This window comes from Mucor velutinosus (genome assembly GCF_035048745.1).
Source record: "Mucor velutinosus strain NIH1002 chromosome Unknown tig00001540, whole genome shotgun sequence".
NCBI classification, from domain to species: domain Eukaryota; kingdom Fungi; phylum Mucoromycota; class Mucoromycetes; order Mucorales; family Mucoraceae; genus Mucor; species Mucor velutinosus.
The window spans coordinates 768,408-793,588 of record NW_027041893.1 but is presented as its reverse complement, the minus strand read 5'-3'; the positions used below and the strand labels follow the sequence as shown (position 1 = coordinate 793,588).

The 25,181-nt window shown below is 39.1% G+C and overlaps 9 protein-coding genes across 9 annotated transcripts; 3 read left to right on the top strand and 6 right to left on the bottom strand.

Annotated features, from left to right (window-relative positions):
- Nucleotides 1-544: 544 nt before the first annotated feature.
- On the bottom strand, nt 545-2,555 carry ATC70_004364 (uncharacterized protein; the record flags this gene model as incomplete). The annotated part of the gene is made up of 9 exons (XM_064823668.1): nt 545-922; nt 985-1,142; nt 1,202-1,303; nt 1,369-1,613; nt 1,672-1,742; nt 1,813-1,890; nt 2,001-2,109; nt 2,180-2,343; nt 2,418-2,555. 9 exons carry the CDS (start codon nt 2,553-2,555, stop codon nt 545-547), a joined length of 1,443 nt encoding a protein of 480 aa, XP_064688493.1.
- Nucleotides 2,556-3,254: 699 nt separating this feature from the next.
- On the bottom strand, nt 3,255-3,746 carry ATC70_004363 (uncharacterized protein; the record flags this gene model as incomplete). The annotated part of the gene is made up of 1 exon (XM_064823667.1): nt 3,255-3,746. The coding sequence occupies one exon, from the start codon at nt 3,744-3,746 to the stop codon at nt 3,255-3,257; it is 492 nt and encodes a 163-aa protein (XP_064688492.1).
- Nucleotides 3,747-6,025: 2,279 nt separating this feature from the next.
- On the top strand, nt 6,026-6,316 carry HGT20_9 (Bifunctional purine biosynthesis protein PurH; the record flags this gene model as incomplete). Its single annotated transcript, XM_064823666.1, has 1 exon — nt 6,026-6,316. The coding sequence occupies one exon, from the start codon at nt 6,026-6,028 to the stop codon at nt 6,314-6,316; it is 291 nt and encodes a 96-aa protein (XP_064688491.1).
- A 698-nt stretch (nt 6,317-7,014) lies between these two features.
- Nucleotides 7,015-8,704, bottom strand: ATC70_004361 (uncharacterized protein; the record flags this gene model as incomplete). The annotated part of the gene is made up of 3 exons (XM_064823665.1): nt 7,015-7,939; nt 7,998-8,110; nt 8,180-8,704. The coding sequence occupies 3 exons, from the start codon at nt 8,702-8,704 to the stop codon at nt 7,015-7,017; spliced, it is 1,563 nt and encodes a 520-aa protein (XP_064688490.1).
- Nucleotides 8,705-8,991: 287 nt separating this feature from the next.
- On the bottom strand, nt 8,992-10,539 carry ATC70_004360 (uncharacterized protein; the record flags this gene model as incomplete). The annotated part of the gene is made up of 7 exons (XM_064823664.1): nt 8,992-9,425; nt 9,519-9,582; nt 9,656-9,755; nt 9,809-9,849; nt 9,941-10,077; nt 10,133-10,228; nt 10,305-10,539. The coding sequence occupies 7 exons, from the start codon at nt 10,537-10,539 to the stop codon at nt 8,992-8,994; spliced, it is 1,107 nt and encodes a 368-aa protein (XP_064688489.1).
- A 1,435-nt stretch (nt 10,540-11,974) lies between these two features.
- Nucleotides 11,975-14,672, top strand: ATC70_004359 (uncharacterized protein; the record flags this gene model as incomplete). The annotated part of the gene is made up of 8 exons (XM_064823663.1): nt 11,975-12,148; nt 12,204-12,320; nt 12,384-12,398; nt 12,477-12,750; nt 12,803-12,911; nt 12,964-13,307; nt 13,372-14,277; nt 14,335-14,672. 8 exons carry the CDS (start codon nt 11,975-11,977, stop codon nt 14,670-14,672), a joined length of 2,277 nt encoding a protein of 758 aa, XP_064688488.1.
- Nucleotides 14,673-16,759: 2,087 nt separating this feature from the next.
- On the bottom strand, nt 16,760-18,065 carry ATC70_004358 (uncharacterized protein; the record flags this gene model as incomplete). Its single annotated transcript, XM_064823662.1, has 5 exons — nt 16,760-17,095; nt 17,145-17,409; nt 17,462-17,619; nt 17,677-17,861; nt 17,924-18,065. The coding sequence occupies 5 exons, from the start codon at nt 18,063-18,065 to the stop codon at nt 16,760-16,762; spliced, it is 1,086 nt and encodes a 361-aa protein (XP_064688487.1).
- Nucleotides 18,066-22,132: 4,067 nt separating this feature from the next.
- Nucleotides 22,133-23,638, top strand: ATC70_004357 (Translocon-associated protein subunit alpha (Signal sequence receptor subunit alpha); the record flags this gene model as incomplete). The annotated part of the gene is made up of 4 exons (XM_064823661.1): nt 22,133-22,162; nt 22,231-22,311; nt 22,369-22,694; nt 22,765-23,638. 4 exons carry the CDS (start codon nt 22,133-22,135, stop codon nt 23,636-23,638), a joined length of 1,311 nt encoding a protein of 436 aa, XP_064688486.1.
- Nucleotides 23,639-23,794: 156 nt separating this feature from the next.
- Nucleotides 23,795-24,846, bottom strand: HGT20_8 (Bifunctional purine biosynthesis protein PurH; the record flags this gene model as incomplete). Its single annotated transcript, XM_064823660.1, has 6 exons — nt 23,795-23,884; nt 23,941-24,015; nt 24,069-24,406; nt 24,471-24,609; nt 24,679-24,729; nt 24,793-24,846. 6 exons carry the CDS (start codon nt 24,844-24,846, stop codon nt 23,795-23,797), a joined length of 747 nt encoding a protein of 248 aa, XP_064688485.1.
- Nucleotides 24,847-25,181: the final 335 nt, after the last annotated feature.

Sequence of the window (25,181 nt, the reverse complement as noted above, 5' to 3'; positions counted from 1 at the left end):
CATACGCTATCAGTCGCAATAAATTGATCTCACTTTGCATGAATGTGAAATTAGCTGCGATACTCGCAATGTGTCTTGAATGATACTAGTTTTTAATGAGATTAATGCTTTTATATATTTTTTTCTGTAGCAAGCAGACAGTGTGGCAAGGTTTGCATTAATATACTATTAATAAAGCACCTTTTTATCCATTCAACTAAAAGGCTATAACATCTTCCTGCACACTTTCTATATCTACTTCCATTTATATCTCGATCAGATCTCAGATTGCATATACTACCTTTACGTATTAGCATCTGACAATTTCTTAAATTTTTGTTTTGCGAAATGGTAACTTTCTGTCGACGGAACAGACAAGATTACGAGTTCAAGTCCCTGCATTCTCTTTTTTAGAGAAAATTGCCATTATTAGTGTTTTGTAGCAATGTTCATTTAATTCAGGGGTAATTTGATATAGGAACATATATATGTTGAGATTTTTTCATACGATAAAGTTTTACTAGATAATATATATATATAAAATAAAAAATAGGCACTTGATGCTTTATGATCCTTCCTCAATGTCTTGAAATGTGATTAGACTTTCGTCTTCTGGGTTTGGCTCACCGCCTTCACCAGCATCTGCATCGTCTGGATCACCGGCGTCAACCACATCATCCTCATTGTTGTCGTAAATTTCATTCTCGTCATCGCTAAGATCCACCTCAGGAAAAATAACGACATTGTTTAGCAAGTCAGAGGCATCTCTGCTTGCAAACAATACCGGAGGTTTGGATCTTGAAACATTTTTCAACAGTAACTTGGCACTGCGTTGACGGCGAGCAACGTCCAGAACTCTCATTCTGACAAAATGATTGTTCTGTTTTCCCCTCAACGATGACAACTCACCTTCGTAGTTGCCAAGAACCCTCTTTGCTTCACCCTTTATCGAAAAGTATCATTAGTATACATGCTTCTTATGCTATTGAGTTTACTCGAGCCTACTATCAAAATAGAAATTTCTTCGACGTTTCTTTTCAATATATGCCAGTTGTTCAAAGGGGTGGGCAAATCCAGACCATTTTCGGCAGCATACAGTCTGACCCGTTCCACTTCTTTTCCGACTGTCTTCTTCTTTCTTCTGTCGATCTCTGCCTGCGTACCTTCATACCATTATACACTAAGATATTGCTCTCGCTTGCGATTCAAAGTTATAATTCACTGTATGAGGTTTCTACAAATTTGTATATCATCGAAATGATCGCCTCTGCTTTCTTCTTCAGTATTTCAAGCGACAAAATAACTCTGACCGCCTTTGCAGTGCCTATCATTTGGGTTAGAGTTCAATCTAAGGGAAGTTTTCGTTCTCACAAAAGGCCAAGCCATTACCAAATGAGCCAGGTTGAGATATCTTGTGCTCTTTCATCAGAATTGCAAACAAGAGGTGTTTTACAAATGTATTCATTACATTGTATCGAACTTCAATGATCCGTTCTCGACGTTCTTGCAAGGCTGGATCATCTAGGCTGTTGATCATCGCATACCCATACACAGATTGTAATTGCTTGATTTGATCGACCAAAAAATTGTTTCTATTGATATCTTTCCTGATAGTGATTTCAAATTTTCTTCCACTACATTTTAAAAATGGCTCAACAGTAATATTCCTCTATGCACATGTTTAAAAGTTACCTTTCATCTCTCAAGTCATTCAACAGCAAATATTCAACGGTTGAAGCGATTTGCTGTGCTCCAGAAGCGCTCTACACCTTCGCCATCTGATTAGTGAGTCAGTATTTTGTTCTCTCACTTTTGTTGTTCATGCTTATTTACCGGTATTGCCACTGCCATTGACAACTCGTGGATGATGTTGGACTTAACAGTGCATGCTATGAGCATAGGCGTGGAACACTGTCACGAGATATAAAGGAGCCCTCTCCTTTAGCCCTGGTATACACGACTAATAGTTCGTTCTTGTGTTGGAATCGATGTATGCAGTCACTGAATATGTATATGCTTACCTCTAATTTGCCCTTACACAGACAAATAATGTCATACATAATTAATAGTTTTTGAGAGTTACCCAATAAACTCATAAGATGACTGATAGCCGCAAGTGCGTACTTACGCCTGTTACAATCATTTAGGGGAATCAGAAAGTTGTTAGTCTTTTTTTTTAGCACTACCAAGATCTACTTACCCTTCGCCATTATGAATATCGTATAATCGAATAGGCACGCCATGTCTCGCACAGTTCATAGAAAAAACTCCTTCTTCGTCAAAACGGTTACTCACCTTTCGATTTTTCTTTGAGCCAGCTTTGAACGTAGGGTTGTTGATGTTGTCTAGTTCTTCAAGACCACACTTGATGAAAATGTGATTAGTATGCACCATCAAGTACAAACATTTTAGTGCATCTGTATTGTCAATATGCTTACCAGCTCTTCTTTCGCATCATCTTTTTCATTAGCAAACTTTTCAACTTCACCTTCGACTTCCCACAACTGTGCAATGTCGTAGCTTGTTGAAAGGATACTAGGATAGAGATCTACATCATCTCGGTTTCGCTTGTCCATCTTTCTTTTTAATTGGAAGTTGCCATCCATTACAACTCCAACGGTATCACCATCCTAAAGAAAGCCTGCATCAGTTTTTGCTAACGAGATGCCTTGCAACGCAACTCACAAAACACGCATGACAGTACAAAGAGTGGTTGACCAGTCGTAAATCATCCAAGGCATGGCTCTTCAAATTTTGATATATTACTTGTAGTGTGTTGAACAAGCCGTTATTCAAATTTTTAAACTAAAGAGAAAAGAGAACGGCGAGATATTGAGATAAACAGCACAATGGTCTGCAGCATTTAACTTACGTCGTTTTCACCATAGTTACTCAACAAGAGATTATCAACATTCTGCGTCTTCACGAATGCATAATTTGAAATGCTTCCATTTAGCTTCAACTCATCAGTTTTTCAAAGACGGCGAAATGGACCGCAGCTTTTGGTTGAATTGTGCTGCTTGGCAACATTTGCATCAATACCAATTTCTTTAGGAGTGGTTGATGCATACAATAATCAACTTTGATTTTTTGATGGTCTGCAAATCAAGTGTCAGTTTAGCTTGTGTATGGAGTTTCACTAAATTTATTTACTGTGTAGCATATAACAATACACCTCCAACGTTTTCTTATTGCTGCAGTCGCATTGATATGTGCTTTTCAATTGATTTGGGACTTTGAGGGTAGGGTCAGCATGGCCATGAATCTCGTGAGATTCAAGATACCACTTCTTGAGCGAGACACTTTCTTGAGCTCAAAAGTCTTTTCTCATTCTCCTTTGTTTTTTTTTGTCTGAAAATGGTTGTGAAACCATAACGCTGGTTAGAAGGCTCTATGTAGTCGAAGCCACGGTCGATGCTGTCATTGTCAAAATGAAATGCTCCGTTTGCATGGACAAGTTGTCTAGTGTTGTCGTTCAGCGAAGCATTAGGCTGGGTTACAGCTTGCCTATTCCGTTTCTCCAGCTCATTGATGTACTTGATGGCTTTCGCATGTGCAGTCTTTGCGCTCTTCTTCATCATCTGAGACTTTGTTATAGAGCGGCTACGTTGTTTGCGTGCTTTTTGTTTTTTTTTCTTCAAGGCTATCTCCTCTGCATTCGTTGGCATTTTCTTGATGACCTTTTTGTTTGATTCCTTGTTTGCTTCTTCTCCTGTGGCTTTCTTGGCTCTCTTAGCAATTTTAGAAGCTGCGTCGTTTTTCAACATTTGATGAATAGCGGACGAAAATAGAAAAGTGATGCTGGCTTCCTTACAAAGAGTATTTGGTGAGTCAACTCGATTGTTCCACAACCTACACAGTTACACAGTTGGGGAAGATGTTTGTGCTCTTTTCTAAACACCAATTTGTTGAATCACATACCAGCAGAGGAAGGTACTTTGCGTTGACTGCAATCAGAAATTTGTATTTGATACGTGCTCATCAAAATTATTTGCAATGTTTTGAGGAGGTTGCGCATCAAATGCTTTCGCAAAGAAAAAAAAAAAAAAAAAAAAACTACTGATAAAAACTGCCAATAGCATGCTTGAAACTATTGTTACAAAAATAATGCAGCGTAGAGAATGAAACTAGAATTAGATAGGCAGGCAGGGCAATATAGCTAAGGGAAGAAGCTTCTGCATCAGTCGAAAGAGAAAGCTAAACCAAGCGCAACTAGTAGCGTGGGGGTACAAGTGAGTTGTGGAAGGCATGATAGCCTACTGGGATCAAATGATATTTAGAAGGCATTCCCCAATGATTGCGGTCAATAAACAATTGGCAGCAAGGTATAGTAGAGGGCAGAACGTATTATAGGCAGCTAGGTATAGGCAGCCATGTATAGGCAGCAGGGCCTATTAAGCCCAACAGCATTGGATTTTGATATCACCTGTGATTTCAATATCATCTGTGATTGGTACAAATATTCCCCAAGTGTTAATGGAAAAATATATAACTCTGAGGAGTACAAATAGTGCTCATTTTTGTAGTGACACATGCAACTCTTTTTGAGTACAGTAGTGTGTAAGAGCTGTGCTTTTTGATCAATTTTTGGTCATGTTCTTTTGATCCCCAAAAAGTTGAGCAAAGGTATCAGAGAGTAGCTCCCAGATGAGAGCAACTGTTAGGTGCTATTTTATAAAAGCTCTGTGATATCAAGAGCATTGAACACCCATATCTCAGGATCTCGTTTCATTTACCTGATTTTACTATATTTTCTTAATTCTATTCTCTTCTTGCTGATTAACATCCTATGTATAATACGTGGCTGCTACTCACAATCAACCAATAGGCACATGCATCTTCGAAGAGTTGCCCGTATATGCATCAATCGAATCATGAGATACTGTTTACATTTACTGTGATAGCCATCATAACCGCTAAACAAGCTGAGAGAGTGACATGAGTTTGAATCATTATGCACCTGTCTCTTGACAAAACGGGTACCTGAAATTATCCATTCTGCATAAACAAAATCAAGTTATACGTACCATCCCTCTAAACAGAAACTCATTCATATTATTCATAAAGTCATCTACATTCATGTTGAGGAGCAATGTCCAGCCTAATATTAATCATGCATGACTAAGATTGTTCATTCATATTGATTCATGCAGCACCAGATGTGTAACTGCTTCATAAAACCAGAGTATAAAAAACCTGTTACTATTGCCCAATGTATTACGTAAAGACAATCAACCATATTTCTAATCGCGAGAAGACGCTAAAAGATGCTGCTAGTGTAAAGTGTAAAGTGTAAAGTGTAAAGTGCATTTACTTGTATATTTTACTCATCAACGCGCCTCATTTTGCTGTTTTCTCCTTGTAAATCACCTCCTGTACATGACGAATGCTAAACCTACGCAATGGTAATTGGTAATTCTAAACATTTGTTCAGGATGGTCTTTTTTATACGGATGCACATTCCGTTTCCGAGAAAGGCTATGGATGACACAAGTAGGAGCAGCATTTATGCACATGTTGACACTGACATCTTGGCTTAGATCCAAGTTAACGATGGACATTACGTGTAGATGTTACTCGAGAACATCATCTATGAAAATGAATCGGAGAAACTCCTTTGCTCTAATACATTGACGCCATAATCAGTACGTAATGGTAGATGTACATTTCTTTACGCGTTGGTGCCGTTCAAGCACTTTGCTTGCGGCCTTATAATCCACGTTTTGCAGCCAAATAGAGCAAACTCCTATATTGCAAGCTGCAGAATCACTACCATTCAGAATGAATACTAACTACTCAATGCTGTTGTATTGAATGATCTCATTTGAACAGTGTAATCTGCATAAATGGAATACTCTAGCTGAGCCGGATCTTCAAATCCTGGACTGAAATCAGGCATAATGATTTCATTTCAACGTCATTTTGTATTTGCCTGAAATCAAGAGAAACACGACTTCCATTCGACTATAAATACGGCACGAAAAACCATCAGATGTCGACTTTATCTCTTTTATTCAATCAAAAGTAAAACACAACAACTATCAACATGTCTTCTGAACAAGCTACCAAAGTCGTCTTCAAGGGTGATGAAAACACCGATTTCTTCGTCATTGCTCAACCTGGTATGGTCGCCAAGTGGAAGAAGGACAAGACCATCCCTCTCATTGATGTCGTCCAAAGCTTCGATATCTTCACTACTCCCTCTGGCAGCATCACTGGTGAGGCCATCCGTCCCTCCAACAGCACTCTCGAGAACGTGTTCTCCACTACCAATAAGGATGATATTGTCAAGAAGATTGTCTCTGAAGGTGAAGAGAAGGGCCACGGTCAATTGTAAATCCATCAAAAACTACCACCTAGCTAATTTTATTGTATAAAATGTTTCTCTGAAATCCCCCCAAAAAGAATAACCTTTGCACATAATTTGTTATAAATAAAGTATATATACATTTTTCATACATTTTTTCGAAGTTATACAACATTATACATGTATTATGTATATTGGTGAAGCGTGTCTGTGTATCGTGTTTTTTTTGTTTTTTTGTTTTTTTTTTTGTTTGTCTTGCATGATATTTGTTTATACATGGGCTTCATGTTCTATCGTCTCTATATAAGGATAAGCGTTACATTGGACTAGAACATGTAGAGTATTTTCAAAGAAAGAAGCTTTGAGAGCTTTAGTTCTATGTAACTTGAACAAGGTTTTGTACTCTCAACATAACTTTCCAACTTGTTCTATACTAGTCAAAGTCTTTTTTTTTTTTTTTTTTTTTCTAAATCAAAAAGGGCCGAGATGTTGGTGGTATCCATGATTTTAAAGTTTGGTCAGCATGAACCATGCACTTTTCTTTTGAGCACAAGTTTAAGGTTTCAGGATAGCAATGTCAAGTTTATTAGAGATAAGATAAGTAAAGGAATGGAATAATACAGACAAAAGGAAAAGAAATCTGTAGTCATGACGGAGGAAATGGGTATAAATTATAATACAAGGAAATGAAAAATATAAACAATCTACATGGCAGGAATAAATATAACTTAGAGCTCGAGGACCTTATCATCCGTAGACACTGTGGTAGCAACATTGGCCCATCCGTAGGAACGTTTCACTGCTTGCTCCCATCCATTGCACATCTTGTTGCGGCGCTTTTCAGAGATTTTTGATTCAAAATGAGTTCTGCCTTCTTGATTGATACCAGACAGCTCCTCGAATGACTTCCAGATGCCACAAGCAAAACCAGCAGCGATAGCAGAACCCAAGGCAGTTGTTTCTCGCATCAATGGACGGTCCACAGTGATGCCCAAGATATCGGATTGGATTTGCATACAGAGATCAGAGTTCGACATGCCGCCATCGACCTTCAAGGAGCGAAGAGGAGTCTTGGAGTCCATATTCATGGCCTCTAGGATAGCGCGAGACTGGTAGCAAACAGCTTCCAAGGTAGCTCGACACAGGTGCTCCAATTTAGTGAAATGAGTAATGCCACATATTGTTCCACGAGCATCTGATCGCCAATATGGGGCAAATAGGCCAGCGAAAGCAGTAACGAAATAAACACCAGCAGTGCTCTTCACTTTTGATGCTAATGAATTCAACTCAGTAGTATCAGCAATGATGCCAAGATTATCACGAAGCCAATTAATAGAAGATCCAGCTACGGCAACAGATCCTTCGAGGGCGTAAGCAGGTTCGCGATCACCAAATTTGTAAGCGACAGTTGTCAAAAGACCATTTTGAGATTGAACGGGTTGATTGCCGGTGTTGAAGAGCATGAAGCATCCAGTACCGTATGTGTTCTTTGCATCGCCCACATGGAAGCATTGCTGGCCTACCAGAGCAGCTTGTTGATCGCCCAAGCAGCCGGCAATGGGGACGCCTTTGAGTGAGCCTTCAGCCAATGTGCCGTAAATCTCGGATGAAGAGACAATGCGAGGTAATCGCACTTGTTCAAATCCAAAGAACCTGGAATCATGTGTTAATTAAACGAGATCTTCCTTCTCATTTGCAAGGTTACACTTACTCGATTGATTCTGGACTCCAATTCAAAGTATTGATATCCATCAGCATTGTTCTGCTTGCATTTGTTACATCAGTTACAATGACTCCACCATGGTCTAAACCGCCGGTTAAATTCTAAGTAAACAAATATGTATTAGTATGGGAATGGGGAAAATCTGGTAACTTTAAAATTATCATCCTTACATAGATCAACCAAGTGTCGACTGTACCAACACAAAGTCTATTCTGATTTTGTGCTTGTACAACAACCGGAATATTGTCTAGAAGCCATCTCAACTTAACACCGGAAAAATACGTTGTGAGAGGCAGACCACAAATGTCCTTGAGCGCATTCACACCCTTTTCAGATTTGTTGGCTAATTGCTTGACGGTATCAATGGTGCGGGTATCACTCCAGATGATGGCTGGATACAATGGATGTCCAGTGAGGCTGTCCCATGTAATCAATGTCTCTCTCTGATTCGTAAGGCCAATACACGCAATGTCTGATGCATCGTATCCCATCAACCCCAGCTTGAGAATAGCGTGTTCGATGCAAGTGTGCACTGAATCCAATAAATCATAGGGATCGTGCTCCACCCAGCCAGGCTGAGGATAGTTTTGCTCAAACTCCATCTGATGAAATGTGACAATTTCACCCTTTTCATTGAAAATGACAAATCGTGTTGAGGTTGTTCCTTGATCAATGGAGCCAATAAATCTAGGCATAGTTTTTCTGTATAAGTGTGTGTGTGTGTGTGTGTGTGTGTGATATAGAAAGAGATGAAAAGAGAAAATAATGGATGTGTTTCTCCACATTTTTATAAGAAAATAGTGACCCGCGGAGTGTGTGAGGCATGAAGCTCTCCTACTGCAACAGGAAGATCTGCTAAGTTTTCTCACATGAAAGAAGCTGTTTATTGGTGCATTGCCATTATAAATAATTTTTTTTTATCAAGACATGTTGTAGAAAAAGGCCAGGTGTAACCAGTTTCACAAGAAAAACGCAGCTATTATTAGCATCCTGGAGAAGAAGAGCAAATGTGTGGTCTGCAATGACTTGTGAACCCTGCCTTGTCTGTTTCAATCTGGAGTGTCGAGTGATGAATGCCATAGATATCGCATACAATAGTCTGTCCTTGCGATAAGATGCGGTCGTAATCAGATGCCGCATCGGCCATGATATGTGCTGTGAGCGAACTTTTGCCTGGACTCAAGGCCCAAATATGTAAATCGTGCACTGCAGTTACGCCAGGGATCTGCTGCAGGGATTTTTCAATGGCGTCGGGTTGAATATGACCCGGTGCTCCCTCCATCAAAATCGCAATTGAATCTTGCACCAAATGGTATGTGGTATACAGCACAATGATCGAAAAGAGAAATGTACACATGGGATCCACAATGGTGTAATTGGGCTTGCATAGCAAAATGACAGATGAAATTAAAACGCCTAGTTTTTTTTTTTTTTTTTTTTTTTTTTTTCTGCTTGCTTTAGTGCATCTTTTCCTTTTTGTCATTATGTAGTTTATTCATCATCTCTTACCAATAGATGCTAGTAAATCTCCAAGCACATGAAGGGCGGCTGCTCTCAGATTGATATTGACCTCCTACTCAAAAATTTTCAAACAACTTGAGACTCAACAATTGATGCCTAAGCCTCTCGTTTTTGCCTGTTTATACCTTATGGTCACTATGATGATGATGGTGCGATTCATTGTCGCCATGGCCCTGTTCATGATGATGGTGATGGTGATGATGTCCGCCCAAGACACATGCCAGACTGCGGAAGAGTGAGATGGTGGTATATAGGCGGATCAAAACGAATAAACTTACATGACATTCACAAGTACGCCGATAGAAGCGGTGATACACATCTATTAGGTACAGATGAATCAATGTTTGTTACATATACATACGAAACGTTTGTCTGCTTATATTGACAGGAAAAACGGTTATGAAACTTACGAGCTTAGCATCGATGACTTGAGGCTTTCTAATTCTTTCTATTGCTTCCATGACTAAAAATCCTGTCAATACCCAAATAGTCAAGACTGACACTAGCGCAGCGATTACTTCAGCTCGATGAAATCCGTAGGTGTGCTCTAGTGTTGAAATAGTGATGAGCGGACTGTATGCAATGATGAAACATGAGTATACTTTTGGTAGGCGGCTTCTCTGCTAAATAGATGGCTGCTAATGCCACAATGAAACTTGCCACATCAGATAGCAGATGGAAAGCATCAGACATGAGGGCTGTGTAATTTGTGTTAGATTGTTGTATGTTCCAGGGGTATTATACAGTTACAATATCATAGCTTCCGTTCCTTACCCAATGAATTCGCCAGATAGCCGGCAATTAGCTCTGTTGCAAAAAATAACAATGCAATCGTAGTTGCAATGGCGAGCTTCTTCTTAGTGGATGATTGAGTTGGATCGTCTACTTTAGGTGACAAGTTTGCACATGAGGAAGGGGATCTGTGGCTCACATGTTGATGCTCTAGTGATGGGATCAAATGAGTGTGTTCATTTGGAGCATGGCCTCCTTTTCCTCCATTGCAAGCCATTCTTAGCTGTTTGAGAAAATAATGGTATAGAAAGGAAAAGAGAGAAGAAAAAAAAAAAGAAAACTTTGTGTTGTTGTTGTAAGAGGTTGTACTGTTGCAACAAACACAAATCCAACAGTTGGAATAGGCGGTTGCCGGAGTTTGCCACATTGCACACTGAATAGCATACTTTAAGATGAACTTGCCAGACACCATAGTGCTGGATCAGATGCAATCTGCCTGTGTTCATCGGCTATACATCACCTTGCTCTTGCCGCTAGCATGGATATTGCACAAGCAGTGATCAATCGTATACTGCACTGCATGAGGAGACGGTCTGACCAGAAGAGATGCAAACATACCTTGAGCCATCGAATCTACTCCCTGAATACAAGGTTACAGAATTCATAAATTGCGGAGCCAATCTATTCTCCGGGCGGGAAGATGTTGATGGACATCCTTTCAGCTTCTTCAAGATGCTTTCTATTAGTTCAAGGCAACACAAACACAGAAACACATGCAATGCAAGGTATACCTCTTTGCTGTCCTTGTCGGCTGGCAAATGTACCGGAAGCAGACGCTATCTAATGGAAAGCATGATCCAAACCAATGTCATGATCATCTAGAAACGTCCCAAAAACCCACCTCTGTCATGAAAAATGAGTGCAATGTTAAGCACTGTATGACGGCCAATGCATTTGGTGCCTGATTTTATATAAAAAGAATGTATTGATCTGAATTCAGCATATTTATGTGTTGTTGCTGATACCTCTCATTTAGATGTTGCAGTGATTTCTGGTCAATCATCAGGACTGGAAACTGGTTTGCAAATACCGTGGTTATGTTTGCTGGAGTATCAATTGCTCCATTACTATGAATATTTAACGTGTGTCACCATCTACATGTGGTGTGTGTCTTGTCATTCTTCATTGTATCTTGAATTGATATTCATATGACATGACATGACATGACATGATGACTACTACCGGTTTTCCATACATATCAAGGCTTGATTTGAATTTGTGTTGGTGTCTCTGTTGCTTAGTATGCAACCTTGAAACCTTTTATTTTTGACACACGCCAATCAATTTCGTTGATGTGGCAATGTCGAGATGCTGGTCTCATTGACATGTACTATCTGCTGTTAAAGGGTGTGTCCTTTTCATTGCCTGTAAAACAGAGAACAACAAGGCACACATGAACGCCATGTCAAGCAAATTGACCTCCAACTCATTCAAATAGCCATTCAATAGAAATGTGATATACTGTATATTGGATTGCAAATGAAGCTTAAATTGGCTTGTTGAACGGACATTTAAAGGCTTGTCGTTCTGATGATTATGTTCAACATGATGTTACCTTTAAAAACGTGCGTTATTTTTTGTTGGATTACTTTTCAGAGTTCTACACATTCTTTTCTTCTTCGTTATCCTCTTTTTCAGCATTATTTCCAGAAATGGAGACCACAATGAAAAGAAGACATATTCCTCATGTGTCGGAAAAGCAGCAGCAGCAGCAGCAGCAGGATTACACTGCTCTTGCTGGCGATGATTACATTGATACAAAGGAAAAGGCATACAATAGATACCGCCCTCAACCTCAAGCACCCGTAGTCTACTCTTCAAACAAGGTAAGCGCTAATGTATAAATGCCATGCTGAGGTGGTGCTAATTGATTTGGCATAGAACATTGCTTTTCTGCAGAAAAACCAACACACAATCATCACCATCGTATTGACCATCTTGTCCTTCTGGACAAGATTCAGAAAGATCACACTTAGCAAGCATGTCGTTTGGGATGAGGTACGCGATTTTGACTATGTGGGGCTTTAGACGTGAAGATTAAATCATGAATTCTTTGTACAGGCACATTTCGGCAAGGTAATTGGCAGCAGCATCGACAGAGAGAGAGAGAGTAAGACACACAAGATGGATATTAATATATATTATGTAATGTAGTTTGGATCACATTATTTGAATCACGATTTCTATTTCGATGTGCATCCTCCTCTCGGTAAGATTTTGGTGGGTTTGTCAGGTTGGTTAGGCGGTTACAATGGCTCATTTGGATTCGAGTCTGGCGCCGAGTATCCTGACGATGTCAATTATGCTGCTATGCGTATCTTCAACGCGTTTTTCGGTGCAATGATGGTGCCTATTGCCTATCTTACTGCTGTGCAATTAAAGATGACGACAAAGGCTTCTCTTTTGGCTGCTACTATGGTGTTGCTCGGTAAATATGAATTGAAGGTGTATACAAAACTGCAAACTAATGCGCTGTATAGACAATGCATTCCTCACCATCAGCAGATTCATTTTGTTGGACTCAATGCTCTTGTTCTTCACCTGCACATCTCTTTATACACTTACTACATTCCATAACTTGCGCTTTCAGTAAGTAATACGATCATGCATTAGGTCAGCTCTTTAACCAGTGGTGTTCTAGACCTTTCACAACAAAGTGGTGGACATGGCTTTGTTTGACCGGTGCATCCTTGGGCTGCGTACTTAGCGTCAAGTGGGTGGGTCTCTTTGCTGTAGCTGTCGTTGGCTGTTATACTGTGGAAGATCTTTGGAACATGTGGGGTGATTTGCAAATGCCCAAAAAGACATATCTTGGACACTGGATTGCCCGTGTCATTGGCCTCATCATCATCCCCGCTGTCATATATGTATTCAGTTTCGTATTGCATTTCAGTCTTTTGTACAAGAGTGGTCCTGGTGATGCTCAAATGAGTTCCCTTTTCCAAGCTAATTTGGAAGGTAATTCGATGGTTGACAATCCTCTCGGTAAGTATAGTATAGTGTGAGCGGAAGCAAGCGGGTGGGAACAATGTGAGTAACATTGCGCTAGAAATCGCATATGGATCCAAATTGACTTTTAAGAATACTGGCTATGGTGGCGGCTTGCTTCACTCCCACGTCCAAACCTATCCCGAAGGATCCAAGCAGCAGCAAGTGACATGTTACCATCACAAGGATGACAACAACCACTGGGAGATTCGTCCTCCTAGAGACTCCAATGCCCACGAATACGAACAGCCTGAAAATGAAGAATTCATTCGTTTTGTCAAGGACGGTGACATTGTGCGTCTTCAGCACACATCCACTGGCCGCAACTTGCACAGTCATCCTGTCAATGCTCCTGTCACTGCGTCTCAATGGGAAGTTAGCTGTTACGGCAACGAGACCATTGGTGATATCCAAGATAACTGGAAGGTTGAGATTGTGGATGACTTCATCTACCACGACAAGGAGCGTATTCGCTCTTTGACTACCCGTTTCCGTCTTCGTCATGTCAAGCAAGGATGTCTTTTGACTGCTGATGGCACTAGCTTGCCCCAATGGGGTTTCAAGCAATCCGAAGTCTTCTGTGACAAGAACAACAACACCAACGATCCTTATTCCATGTGGAATGTTGAACAACACTGGAACGAAAAACTACCCGCCGCTCCACCCAATGCCTACAAGAAGCACTTTCTTCGTGATTTCATCACATTGAATGTTGCCATGTGGACTTCTAACAACGCTTTGACTCCTGATCCCGACAAGTATGATATTCTCTCCTCTACTCCCACTGAATGGCCTTTTGTTACTGTGGGTCTCCGTATGTGTGGTTGGGGTGACAATGATATCAAGTACTATCTATTGGGTAATCCTGCTGTGTGGTGGCTGTCTATTGCTTCCATCTTTGCTTTCTGTTTCACCACTGCTTACTATTTGATTCGTATGCAAAGAAAGATCAATGATTTAACTCTTGGTAAGTTGTGGAATTTAGCTGTCTTACATCATACATTAACCCATCCCTCACCCTTAGCTCAATGGGATCACTATTTCTATGCTGGCAAGACTCTCTTCCTTGGCTGGTTCTTCCATTATATCCCCTTTTTCATTATGGGTCGTGTCACCTACTTACATCACTATTTCCCTGCTCTTTACTTTAGTATTCTCATGGTCCCCTTCTTGATGGATCATTATACTCGCAACTGCTCTAAGACTGTTCAATGGATGGTCTTCATTCCTGTCTATATCGTTGTCATTGGTGTCTTTATTTATTTTGCTCCTGTTTCTTTTGGTTTGACAGGTCCCATCAAGGACTACAGTTATCTTGTTTGGAGGGATACTTGGAATCTTATTGAAGAGAAGAGAAATTAAAAAAAAAGCTTACATTTTGCATTACTACAAATAAAGATAGTTTATTCTTGTATCTCATGATTGACATGGCCAAGCTTTTCTCTGCTCAGATATGCAACCACAGCAACGTTAAGCACTGCCATGACAGTGGCAATTTGGCTAGATACTCCGGTTGTGATTATTCATGGGTTCGTTGAGTTCTATGTACACAAGGATCTATATAATATCAAAGAGCAACGAGAAATAGTCAGGCCGAGCTATTGTTAGAGAACTTTTCCATACGCAAATCCCTTCAGAAACTTGGATTGTCTCCATAAAAACAGCTTCTGAGAAGGGGAAGAAGCCAAAATTGAAATCTCTGATGTTTTTTTTTTTTTTTTTTTTTTTTTTTTTTTTTTTGCTCCAGATTGGACAAAATCTAAACAAAATCGACCTGAACAGCTTTTTTTGTAAGGTTCGACTATATAAATTGTGGTGATCATCACTCGCTTCCTTAAGCTTTCTAGGAGTACTTTTCAAGACGCATCTAATGGTACTAACTATAAGAGATGTTTTGAATAGGCTTACTGAGCAATTCATCAAAATATAAAATAAGGTTTTTGGCAAAATTGCAGAGATTTTACATATGAAGGTCTCACAAACAAAGCTTCAGGGTTTGCTTTGGATTGCTACGATCATTTTGACTTGACATATACCATAGTAAAAGTCGTCGTTTTCGAGGTCAAAAGCGCGATCGTTTGATTTTCAATGAAAATCATGAGGTATCCCTCATGCTTTTTGGTCGATTTTTGACGAACCCAAAAAAGTTGAGCAAACGTGTCAGAAAGTTAGTGACAGATCAGAGCAACTGTTTGGTGCTATTCTGGCGGTCTAAAACGGCTTCTGACGTGAGAAATCACGGTCAGAATATACCCAAATTTCGCGCTGTTTGGTATAATGTTGAGTAGTAAGCGGTAATGGTGCTGTGCTGTGTGAGCGTATATGCGTTATCCTCATTGATACAGATGTGAAGCAACATAAAAGAGCCAGATTTACAGTTACAGGTTGTCTATACGGGTTCTCTCGTGATGGTCGGAAAGGTGAAATGCTTATAGGTTGGCATAATGTAGATGTTGTCGTGCTCAATTGGAGCCATCATTATTTAGGTTTGGACTTGACACCCGCTGTCTATATGACATGCTTACAGTAATACCAAATCAACAGTTATGCGTCTCTTCAAAAGTAGCACTGAATTTTCGGCTACTAATGCCAGAAAAGATCAAGGCCCGGAAATAGGTTTTCAAGGAAATCGTTGATATTTGACTGATCTGAGGATATGGGAGCCTCTGGTAACCTTCAAATAGCAATCCTTTATCAATCTTCTGTCAATATTGAAGGAAGCCTTCAGTCAAGAAGGCACAATAAGTGCATCTTTCTAGCATTCTGCAATACAGAGTTAAATATATTGAATAATAGCTTGCTCAATTTGATATCGTGTCTCTGAATCAGTAATTTCAAAGCATCACCAGTAACATTGCAACAGCATGAACACTGCACCACCGACTGCGTATTCACATACAAGACCCTCGTCCTGTTATGTAACATCTGATAGATTGCACCAAGTGAAAGCTGAAGAGATAAAAAGGAAATACAGCATATACCAAAGTTGCTTATTGTTTACAACAAGCAGCTTGTAACACAGTAAAATTTTATTAGGTTTCACTGAATATATACTCCCTGCATGGTGGAGAGTTTTTTTAGATGTATTGTAGTGGCATCATTCAATCAGCTCACCAATAGAGGGGAATAGTGTATTCATACCGTACTTTACCGCTGATCAGCAGCTCACAAGCAGACAATCGTGAGTTCATTTAGTGATCCACATCTTGAAACTTTCTAATTCAAATTTAGCCTATTGCAATGCATGTAATCATATACATGGACCAGCCTTTTAGCATGAGATTTTATAGTATATAGGGATACGTTGTATATAGATTAGGTACTTAATAATAAAAGTGGGGATTGGAATTCATAGTGTAGAGAGAGAAAACATGGTGTAATAGATGAGATGTTGCTGTGGAAGTGTGGGGTGGAAGACTTGTTGTACAAAAATTAGGTATCGTATATTACTACAACATTATGCTTCTCAAATTTTCATTCAAGATGATATCAGATACTGCCATCATAACATGCTGTAAAAGAGTTGTGTCTGTTGCATCTGTGAAATGCACATACACTCGCTTGTCTGGCTTGTGATTCAGTCGTTGGAACTTGTTTTTAAAGTAATGTCTAGCTGTATCGTAGTTTTCTACTAGGCCGCTGTAATCTGGAAAGTAGTCAGCTATGGGCGAATACGTGATTTTCTTCTTGAAGATATCGATCTTGTTCAGCAGTAGAATCATGGAGGTTTTCACAAACCAGTGTGAGTTACATGTTGTATCAAACAACATGAGTGCTTCGTGCATCTATTGAAACTGTTGGCATGAATTCGTATATCGCAATATTGCTACTTGCCTGATTAGAATCTCGGTCTTCAGCTAGACACTGATCATAGCCACTGATAGCCACCACAAACAAAATGGCAGTTACATTGTCAAAGCAATGAATCCATTTCTTTCTCTCGCTTCTCTGACCACCCACATCAAACATACGGTAGATGAGTGGACCAAGATGGAATGTAGTTTCAACAATGCCAGTTGTTTTGGCTCTACAACGAATGATGTCTTGGTCGGTTGGCATATATTTGGGATCCCATAATGTGTCGATCTTTCCAAAGAAACTAGGTACAAGTTAGTGATTGCTGCATAGGATACATTGCTCAGACAACCTACTAGGATATGTTGTCATGCAGTGCAAACATGTTGCCCTTCCTGAAGGCGATTTGTATACTTTCGTCATTCCACAGGTGCTTTAGTGGTTCGTGGTATATTCCAGGAAATGGTTGGTTTTCTTCTAATGAAGGGATATCTATGAATAGACTGGCATAGCTCTGTTTTCATGTGATATTCAGTATAAGGTGTGCCTGAATCATTCAAAAAATGCGTACCTTGGAAGTTGGATCAGTCAACTCTAAATCTAATACTTCTAAGGCTTCCAGTAGTGTCTGGATGGTGTTGAATATGTTAAAAAATACGACAATGCGAAATCCCTCTCTTTCGCTCGCTTTGAATCCAGAAGCATGTATTAATCTCATCTGTTTCAACACTGTTGATTTTCCAGACTCTCCAGCACCTTGATATAACAATAATTTACATGAACATCGCTGCTAAAACCACAAGACGAAGGTTTCTTACCGAGCAACAGCAATTTCACTTCCTTTTTCATACGCTTCTGGTCTGCTTTAATTTGTTTATCAATGGCCCGACTCTTTGTTGTGGTGGAGGAGCTCGATGCTCCATCTAGACTCGGCGTTGGTTTACTCTTGAAATTTCCCATCTCTTAGTCAGCTTGAGTAATTGAGGTAAAAAGGCGAGAGAGGGAGAAAGAAAGAAAAGGCAAAAAAGGTTCTCTGTCTTCCTTTTTTTCCTTCAACTGATGATATGAGGGTTGTAGGACAAGGATTTTAAAATTTTCATGTAGTTTTGCAAAGAGAAGTCTGGTAGGGGAGCACAATAAATTACTATTAATAGAAAGAGTTGCTCAGATACAGCTTAGAAATTGAGTGCAGTAGGAACAGCGACAAACTCTATATCATTACTTGCAGATTTCCGCGCTATTAGGTGCTTATATTGAAATTAAGTACGAAAATTGTTCAGAAACAAGAAGCCAAATTCAAAATGGGATCACCAACTGTCAATGGCATGCTCATTGCATGTTCCCCCATGATTTGGTCCCTGACATTTGATTTGACATGTGCATCTTTCACATCCATCATAAGAGTGGTAGCGTTCTTTGATTGTTACAAGGCAATGAAAATTCTAATGTATATAATTTTGCCAAATAATATACAGGCTATTTTTTTTTAGTGCCATTTGAAATATTGATAAAAAAAAATGTTATTAAATTTGTCCCTTTTCCACAGGGCGCAATAATATATGAAAGTACTATGCTTCTGTAGCACTAAAAGCCTTAAATTAGTCATACTTATAGTTACAAAAAGCGAGTAAATGCATATATTCATATGAAAATGATTTCTCAAGTCAGGGTAAATCTGATAACGTATGAGCAATCAAAACGCACATGTTGCGATAAACGAATTCGATCAGCAAACAACCCTACGATTAGTTTAGATCATCTCAAATGCTATTATTATGGCAAATGAACCGCATGCAGATAGTAAACTCAGGAACCCACTTCTTGTTTGTTGGTTGCACATTGCGCAAGCTATTGGTAATTTGGAAGAAGCTGCAATGCTTGAGGGACATAAGCAGAGCAATCACTAAATTATGTATATTCGGTAGCCTATGGTCGAGCGGCAGAGCGTGAATCAGTATGGAGAACGCGGTTGCTAGATGCTTTTAATTTAGTATAAAAGCATGTTCTTATTTTGTGTAATGGTTTACAATGCGATCACTTGGATAAGAAAAGATTTGAATACCTAGGCTGCAGTACTTGCCTTGGGCATCTTTGTCACTCAAAGCTGAGAGTAATGCACCACAATCTATAAAGCCTCAGTGGTTTTACCGCTTTTGTAACTGTTCATTATTAGGTTAAGCTCCACAGAGAGGGCCTGTCACTGTAGATCTAACTCTACTACAATACTCTACGCCTGTGTCAATGCAAAAAGCTTATATATGAACAGACAACATGCTAACATTGCCTTTTTCTACTCAACATTATACCAAACAGCGCGAAATTTGGGTATATTCTGACCGTGATTTCTCACGTCAGAAGCCGTTTTAGACCGCCAGAATAGCGCCAAACAGTTGCTCTGATCTGTCACTAACTTTCTGACACGTTTGCTCAACTTTTTTGGGTTCGTCAAAAATCGACCAAAAAGCATGAGGGATACCTCATGATTTTCATTGAAAATCAAACGATTGCGCTTTTGACCTCGAAAACGACGACTTTTACTATGGTATATGTCAAGTCAAAATGATCGTAGCAATCCAAAGCAAACCCTGAAGCTTTGTTTGTGAGACCTTCATATGTAAAATCTCTGCAATTTTGCCAAAAACCTTATTTTATATTTTGATGAATTGCTCAGTAAGCCTATTCAAAACATCTCTTATAGTTAGTACCATTAGATGCGTCTTGAAAAGTACTCCTAGAAAGCTTAAGGAAGCGAGTGATGATCACCCCAATTTATATAGTCGAACCTTACAAAAAAAGCTGTTCAGGTCGATTTTGTTTAGATTTTGTCCAATCTGGAGCATAAGTCAAGCGGAGTCTTAACCAATTCTAGCAGCATATAAACCACACCAATACCTTTTCCTAAAAGTAATCGAAGAGAGCCTTGGTGAGTGGGTAGAGTGATATAGCATTTCACAGAATGTGTCATTATAACAAGCATTAATACGATAATGGTCAGACATTTTGTTAATTAAGGGGAATTGCAGATCATCTCACTTTTTACGTATTTCCTAAAATGGCCGTTTGGCTTGCTCAAGTAAATACATTTCACCTTCTTTTGATCGATATGATATGCAGTGAATTGTCGTTATACTAGCAAAATTCGCAACTACAGTCATGAAAGACAATATTGCAGTAGCAACCGATGAAAAAATGGCATTTACTACATAATAGAGAAGGTCGAGACCATTTTGTAAAAAGTGTTTATCATACTATCACATTATCAAGTAAAGGGTGTTGCTTATTATTGACATTTCCTAGTGAAAAGCTTATCTTGATATGCAGGCTATCGTACAGCGGAACTTTCTGATATACAACAGTATGTTACAAACCACGTCTATAATTAACTGTACTAGTCCATTGACTGTGTTGCTGTCGGCAGGCTCGAGGCAATCGACATAAAGTATAGTAGGTCTGTCTCCAATTTATAATAAAACCAGCAACGTCCATATGCCGGTAGTACAACACACTTAATACAGTGGTGGGGAAATTTTGTGGATTGCTAATATTCGATACACACATCCAAAGGTAACCTACAAGTAGTGAAATGACGCCATTTTGAAATTGCGTTATCAATACGAATTCGATTATTCATCCTTAGTAGCCATGATTTATAAGCCTTGCTCATTTATATGTATATGATTTTACTGCGATCAGATGCTCTGTACATTTGGATAGATATGCACTTTACCATATAAATATAGAACACTAATAACCCCATTCTATATAAAATAAAATTTTTACGACATGCTGTAGTCATAAGCTTCCCACAATGACTGGACTGATATTTTTGCCGTATTCGTCCGTGTTCACATTTGTTAACGTCGTGGTTGATAAATCTATTGGTTGTTTTTGTGCTATTTTTTTAAAATACATTCTCTTCCTTCAGAAACAAGCTTCCTTCAAGTCAAAGGGTTCTATATGCAGCGTTGCTGGGCTTATATAATGCCTAAATGAGGCAGTAGATAGTATGCAACGTCGCTGGGGTTACAATCTTCTGCTGGAAGCGCATGACATGTAGTAGAAGTGACATGTTCTTCTTAAACTTATCAAAGGTAAAGAAATATCTATCTTTTGTCGACTTGTCTAACTCGATTTTGAATCTAAAATGTGTCCTTGCTGGTATCTCTTGATCAGAAATGAATTACCTTGTCTCTGCAGCAGCATAGGTTCATTTATATGATACATATTTTTTAATTTCATCCAATCAAGAAAATTTGAATAAAAATGAGTAAACATGGTTGCAAATTTTATACATGTAATGTAGTCCATAATACAGTTCTTATTCGAAGAAAAAGTCGCTGTTGCTATAAAGCTTGTTAATGACAAAGAGACATTCACGAGGTCTTAATGGTATCTCCTGGGACATAACTTTTCAACGCAAGATCCTTCAAAAGTAATATGACCATTGCAAAAAAGCGTTGTCAATGAAAGAGAATTCTATACTAATTCTCCTTCCAGCAGTGTATAAACTAGAATAGGAGATATCCAAGACAGTGCGTAATACCGATGCATATGATGAAATATGATTTCCATCTTCAACCCGTTTATTTTAATGTATTTTTCGACCCGCCCTTTAGTGTTGCGTTAACCGTACAAAAGATATCTACAGATAAGATCATATAAAGAACCGGTGATCTACAAAATGTGATTATGCCCTGAAACATGAAATGCAAGCAAATGAGAGGTGTGTGTAAATATATAGGGCACCACAGTAAACTAAATGGATAGAATGTATCAGCTGCGATTAGACAGGAATTGCATCATTTCTATGCCAGAAAACACAATTCGGCTACTATCAAAAAACCTGAGTGAATATAAAAGAACTAACCCCTTTATTTTCTTCTTCAAATCACTTTTACTCTCTCTCTCTCTCTCATTCTATTTCTCGAATTTGAATTTAATCCACTTTTCGCTTTCGTTAACGTCAACAGCATCATCAATCACTGACCACATATTTATACACACACTTACACAAGCACACACACACAATGTTGGATTTAATTATGTCTGCCGTTCAGGTAATATGTGAAATTCAAGCATTGTGATACAAAGAGTGTACATAAACTGAAAAAATCAACTTTTATAGGCAATCATGCAAGTAATGGTGATTGTACTAGTAGGCTCCATCTTATACTCGAGAGGCTACATTGACAATGAAAAGCAAAAGGTAAATGCAAATCACTATTCACAGGCTGAAATCCATAGACTGATACATTGGACTCAGTGGCTATCCAAATTGAATCTCTTCTTTTTCACACCCTGTCTGTTATTCTCCAATATCGCATCTGTCATCTCATTCGAAAAACTACTGGCTTATTGGCCTATTCCAGTGTTTTACTGTGTGTTTACATTGATCTCTTGGTTGTTGTGTCAAACAGTGATGCCCATGTTTGGTGTAGACAAATACTACAAACGGTTCATATTGGCTTGTGTGATGTTTTGCAATACCAATTCATTGCCAGTGGCCATCATTTCGAGTTTAGCAGTTTCAGAGGCAGGTAAAACTCTGTATTGGGGTTCAGATGATAATCAAGACATGGTTTCTGCCAGGTAAATCAGTAAAGCATCATCATAAGTTAAATACATGCATGCCTAACATCACACTCCTAACTTTGATTAGAGGCATATCGTATACTCTGTTCTTTGGCCTCTTTTGTAACATCCTGAGATGGTCGTATGGCTACAATTTACTGCAGCGCAAAGACGAGGATGATGATACTATTGTAGAAGACGATGTCTCAACGCATTCAAGCAGCTATGGATCATTAAATGATACCAGCAGACGCTCTTCATCAGCCACCATGTCTGATCGACGCAACGAAGATGTAGAAGCCAACAAAGCAAACGCTTCCACGCTTAAAGAACCTCATGAAACGGCTACATTATTAGATCAACGACAATCCAAACCACAATCACAACTTCAACCCTCTCCATGGATGCAATGCCTCAAATCCATCGACAAGTACATGTCGCCCCCCCTTTATGCTGCATTATTAGCCCTTTTCGTTGGCTTGTGTCCTCCCATCAAACATCTCATGTACAATACAGACTCATTCTTTTACGCCTCACTTACAAAAGCCATTGAATCTTGTGGAAAAGCATCTGTGCCTATTGTTTTGGTGTGTCTGGGCGCTCAACTGAAAAGTATCAGAGAGACACAACACGAAAGTTCTCCTAAATACCGTCAACCAGTATCGTTATCCATCTTTATCCGTATGGTATTGACGCCCCTGTGTGTGCTTCCACTAGTCTATGCGTTTGCAAAATATGGATCCAAGTGGTCAGAATTAGCCAATGATCCTATGTTTATCGTCAGTATGATTGTGGTGGGATGTACTCCTACAGCTATTAATCTAGCACAAATTACTCAAGTCAGTGGCATTTTCGAAGAGGAGATGTTGAATGTCTTGTTCTGGAGTTACGGTGTCATTTGTATACCAGTCTGTACATTTGTTGTCTTTTTGGCACTGTACATGGTTAAAAGCATGCACTAGTATAGAGCCCTTTTCTTCCTCCTTTTATCTGTACATATTCATCGTATTATTGCACATATTATTCCCCTTTTTTCCCTTTTTATAAACCCTTTTCAATAAAGTTATACCATCATAGTTTGCATACTAGAACTCCTTGTATAGATTTGATATTTTATTTCAATTTGCAATAAAGTAAGTGGGTATCCAAAATGATTCTTTTTCTCCAAATTGATCCAACCAAGCAATGCCATCTTGTAGCAAGTGTTGCTAATGCTATGATCAGTACTGAGGCCACTCAATTGAGTGTTTGCGTTGATACTTACTGTAGCAGTTTTAATTCTCTCTGGATTCCAGCCCAATTCATTCTTGATCATGTCGTAATCAACATATCCCGTTTTCTGTAAAAGTTAGTGCGGCTCTATTACAGCATCATGAGGAGATCGCAATTTACCTGGGCTAATAATAGTAAAGCCGATTGGTCTTTATCTAGTTCTTTGGGAACTGATCTAACGAGTTTCCTGTCTCCAATCAGGAGCACTTCATACCCACCACTAAGAGGCTTTAGTGTTTTGATGGCTCGTGTAATATCATCTTCTGAAATTTGCTGCTGTTGCTGTTGCTTGTCGTTGTTAGAACCTCTCATCACTTGCACTCGTCGCATAATTTCACTCAATTCTGTCAATCCGCCATCGTTGATCCTACTGACAATGCACGCTTCGATGATTTGAATCCCTAATTCATAGTAAAAGTCGCCTACACCCAACAAATCCGCCCAAAAACCCTTATTGGCTGTAATTGAGAGATTAATCACCCGTAACATATAGCTGGCTGCTGAGGTTTATGTATACTGTACACGCAAGAGGATCCACACCGATATTGGTGCACATACGTTGAAAATGGGCACGAAACGTTGGATCTTTTCGAATGTCTTTGCGATGTTTTTGAGCAAATTCTTGTAGATTGGTCTTGAAGACATCCATTTGACTTTGCAGCTATACACGTTGTTGAATGGATGAATATACATGATGCCTTGCCGATAGTTTTCTATCCGTCTGTTATACCTGCTCTAGCTCTTTCGCTGCAATAGAATCGCCAATTTGCTGAAACTCTTTCTACAATACAGATACAGCATAAGCGCATACTTTTTTTTTTTTTTGTAACACTAGATGCTATACCTCAGTTCGCTTTCTATAAGTTACGCTTGCTACTCCCACAGGCCTTCTTCTCATGATGTTGTATATAATTATATGCAAAAAGAAAAAAAAAAAAAAAGGTCAAGATTGGTAACTAACTGATGATGATCCTTCGCCTGCCATTTTAATCTACGCCCTCATGAAATATCTCATAAAATATTATCATTGACATGTTTAGCCTAAGCACACACAATATTTATGAAGATAATATAGAAAGAAAAGCATAGACAGATTTTTGTATCGACAACAAATTTAAACAGATATCAGTTTTTGATATATTCCCATGAGAAAACAGTTGGCTCTAAGTATAAGAGTTGCGAAGCTGTACAAATATAGCAACTTGAAATGCATTCATGCACGGTATAGCTACT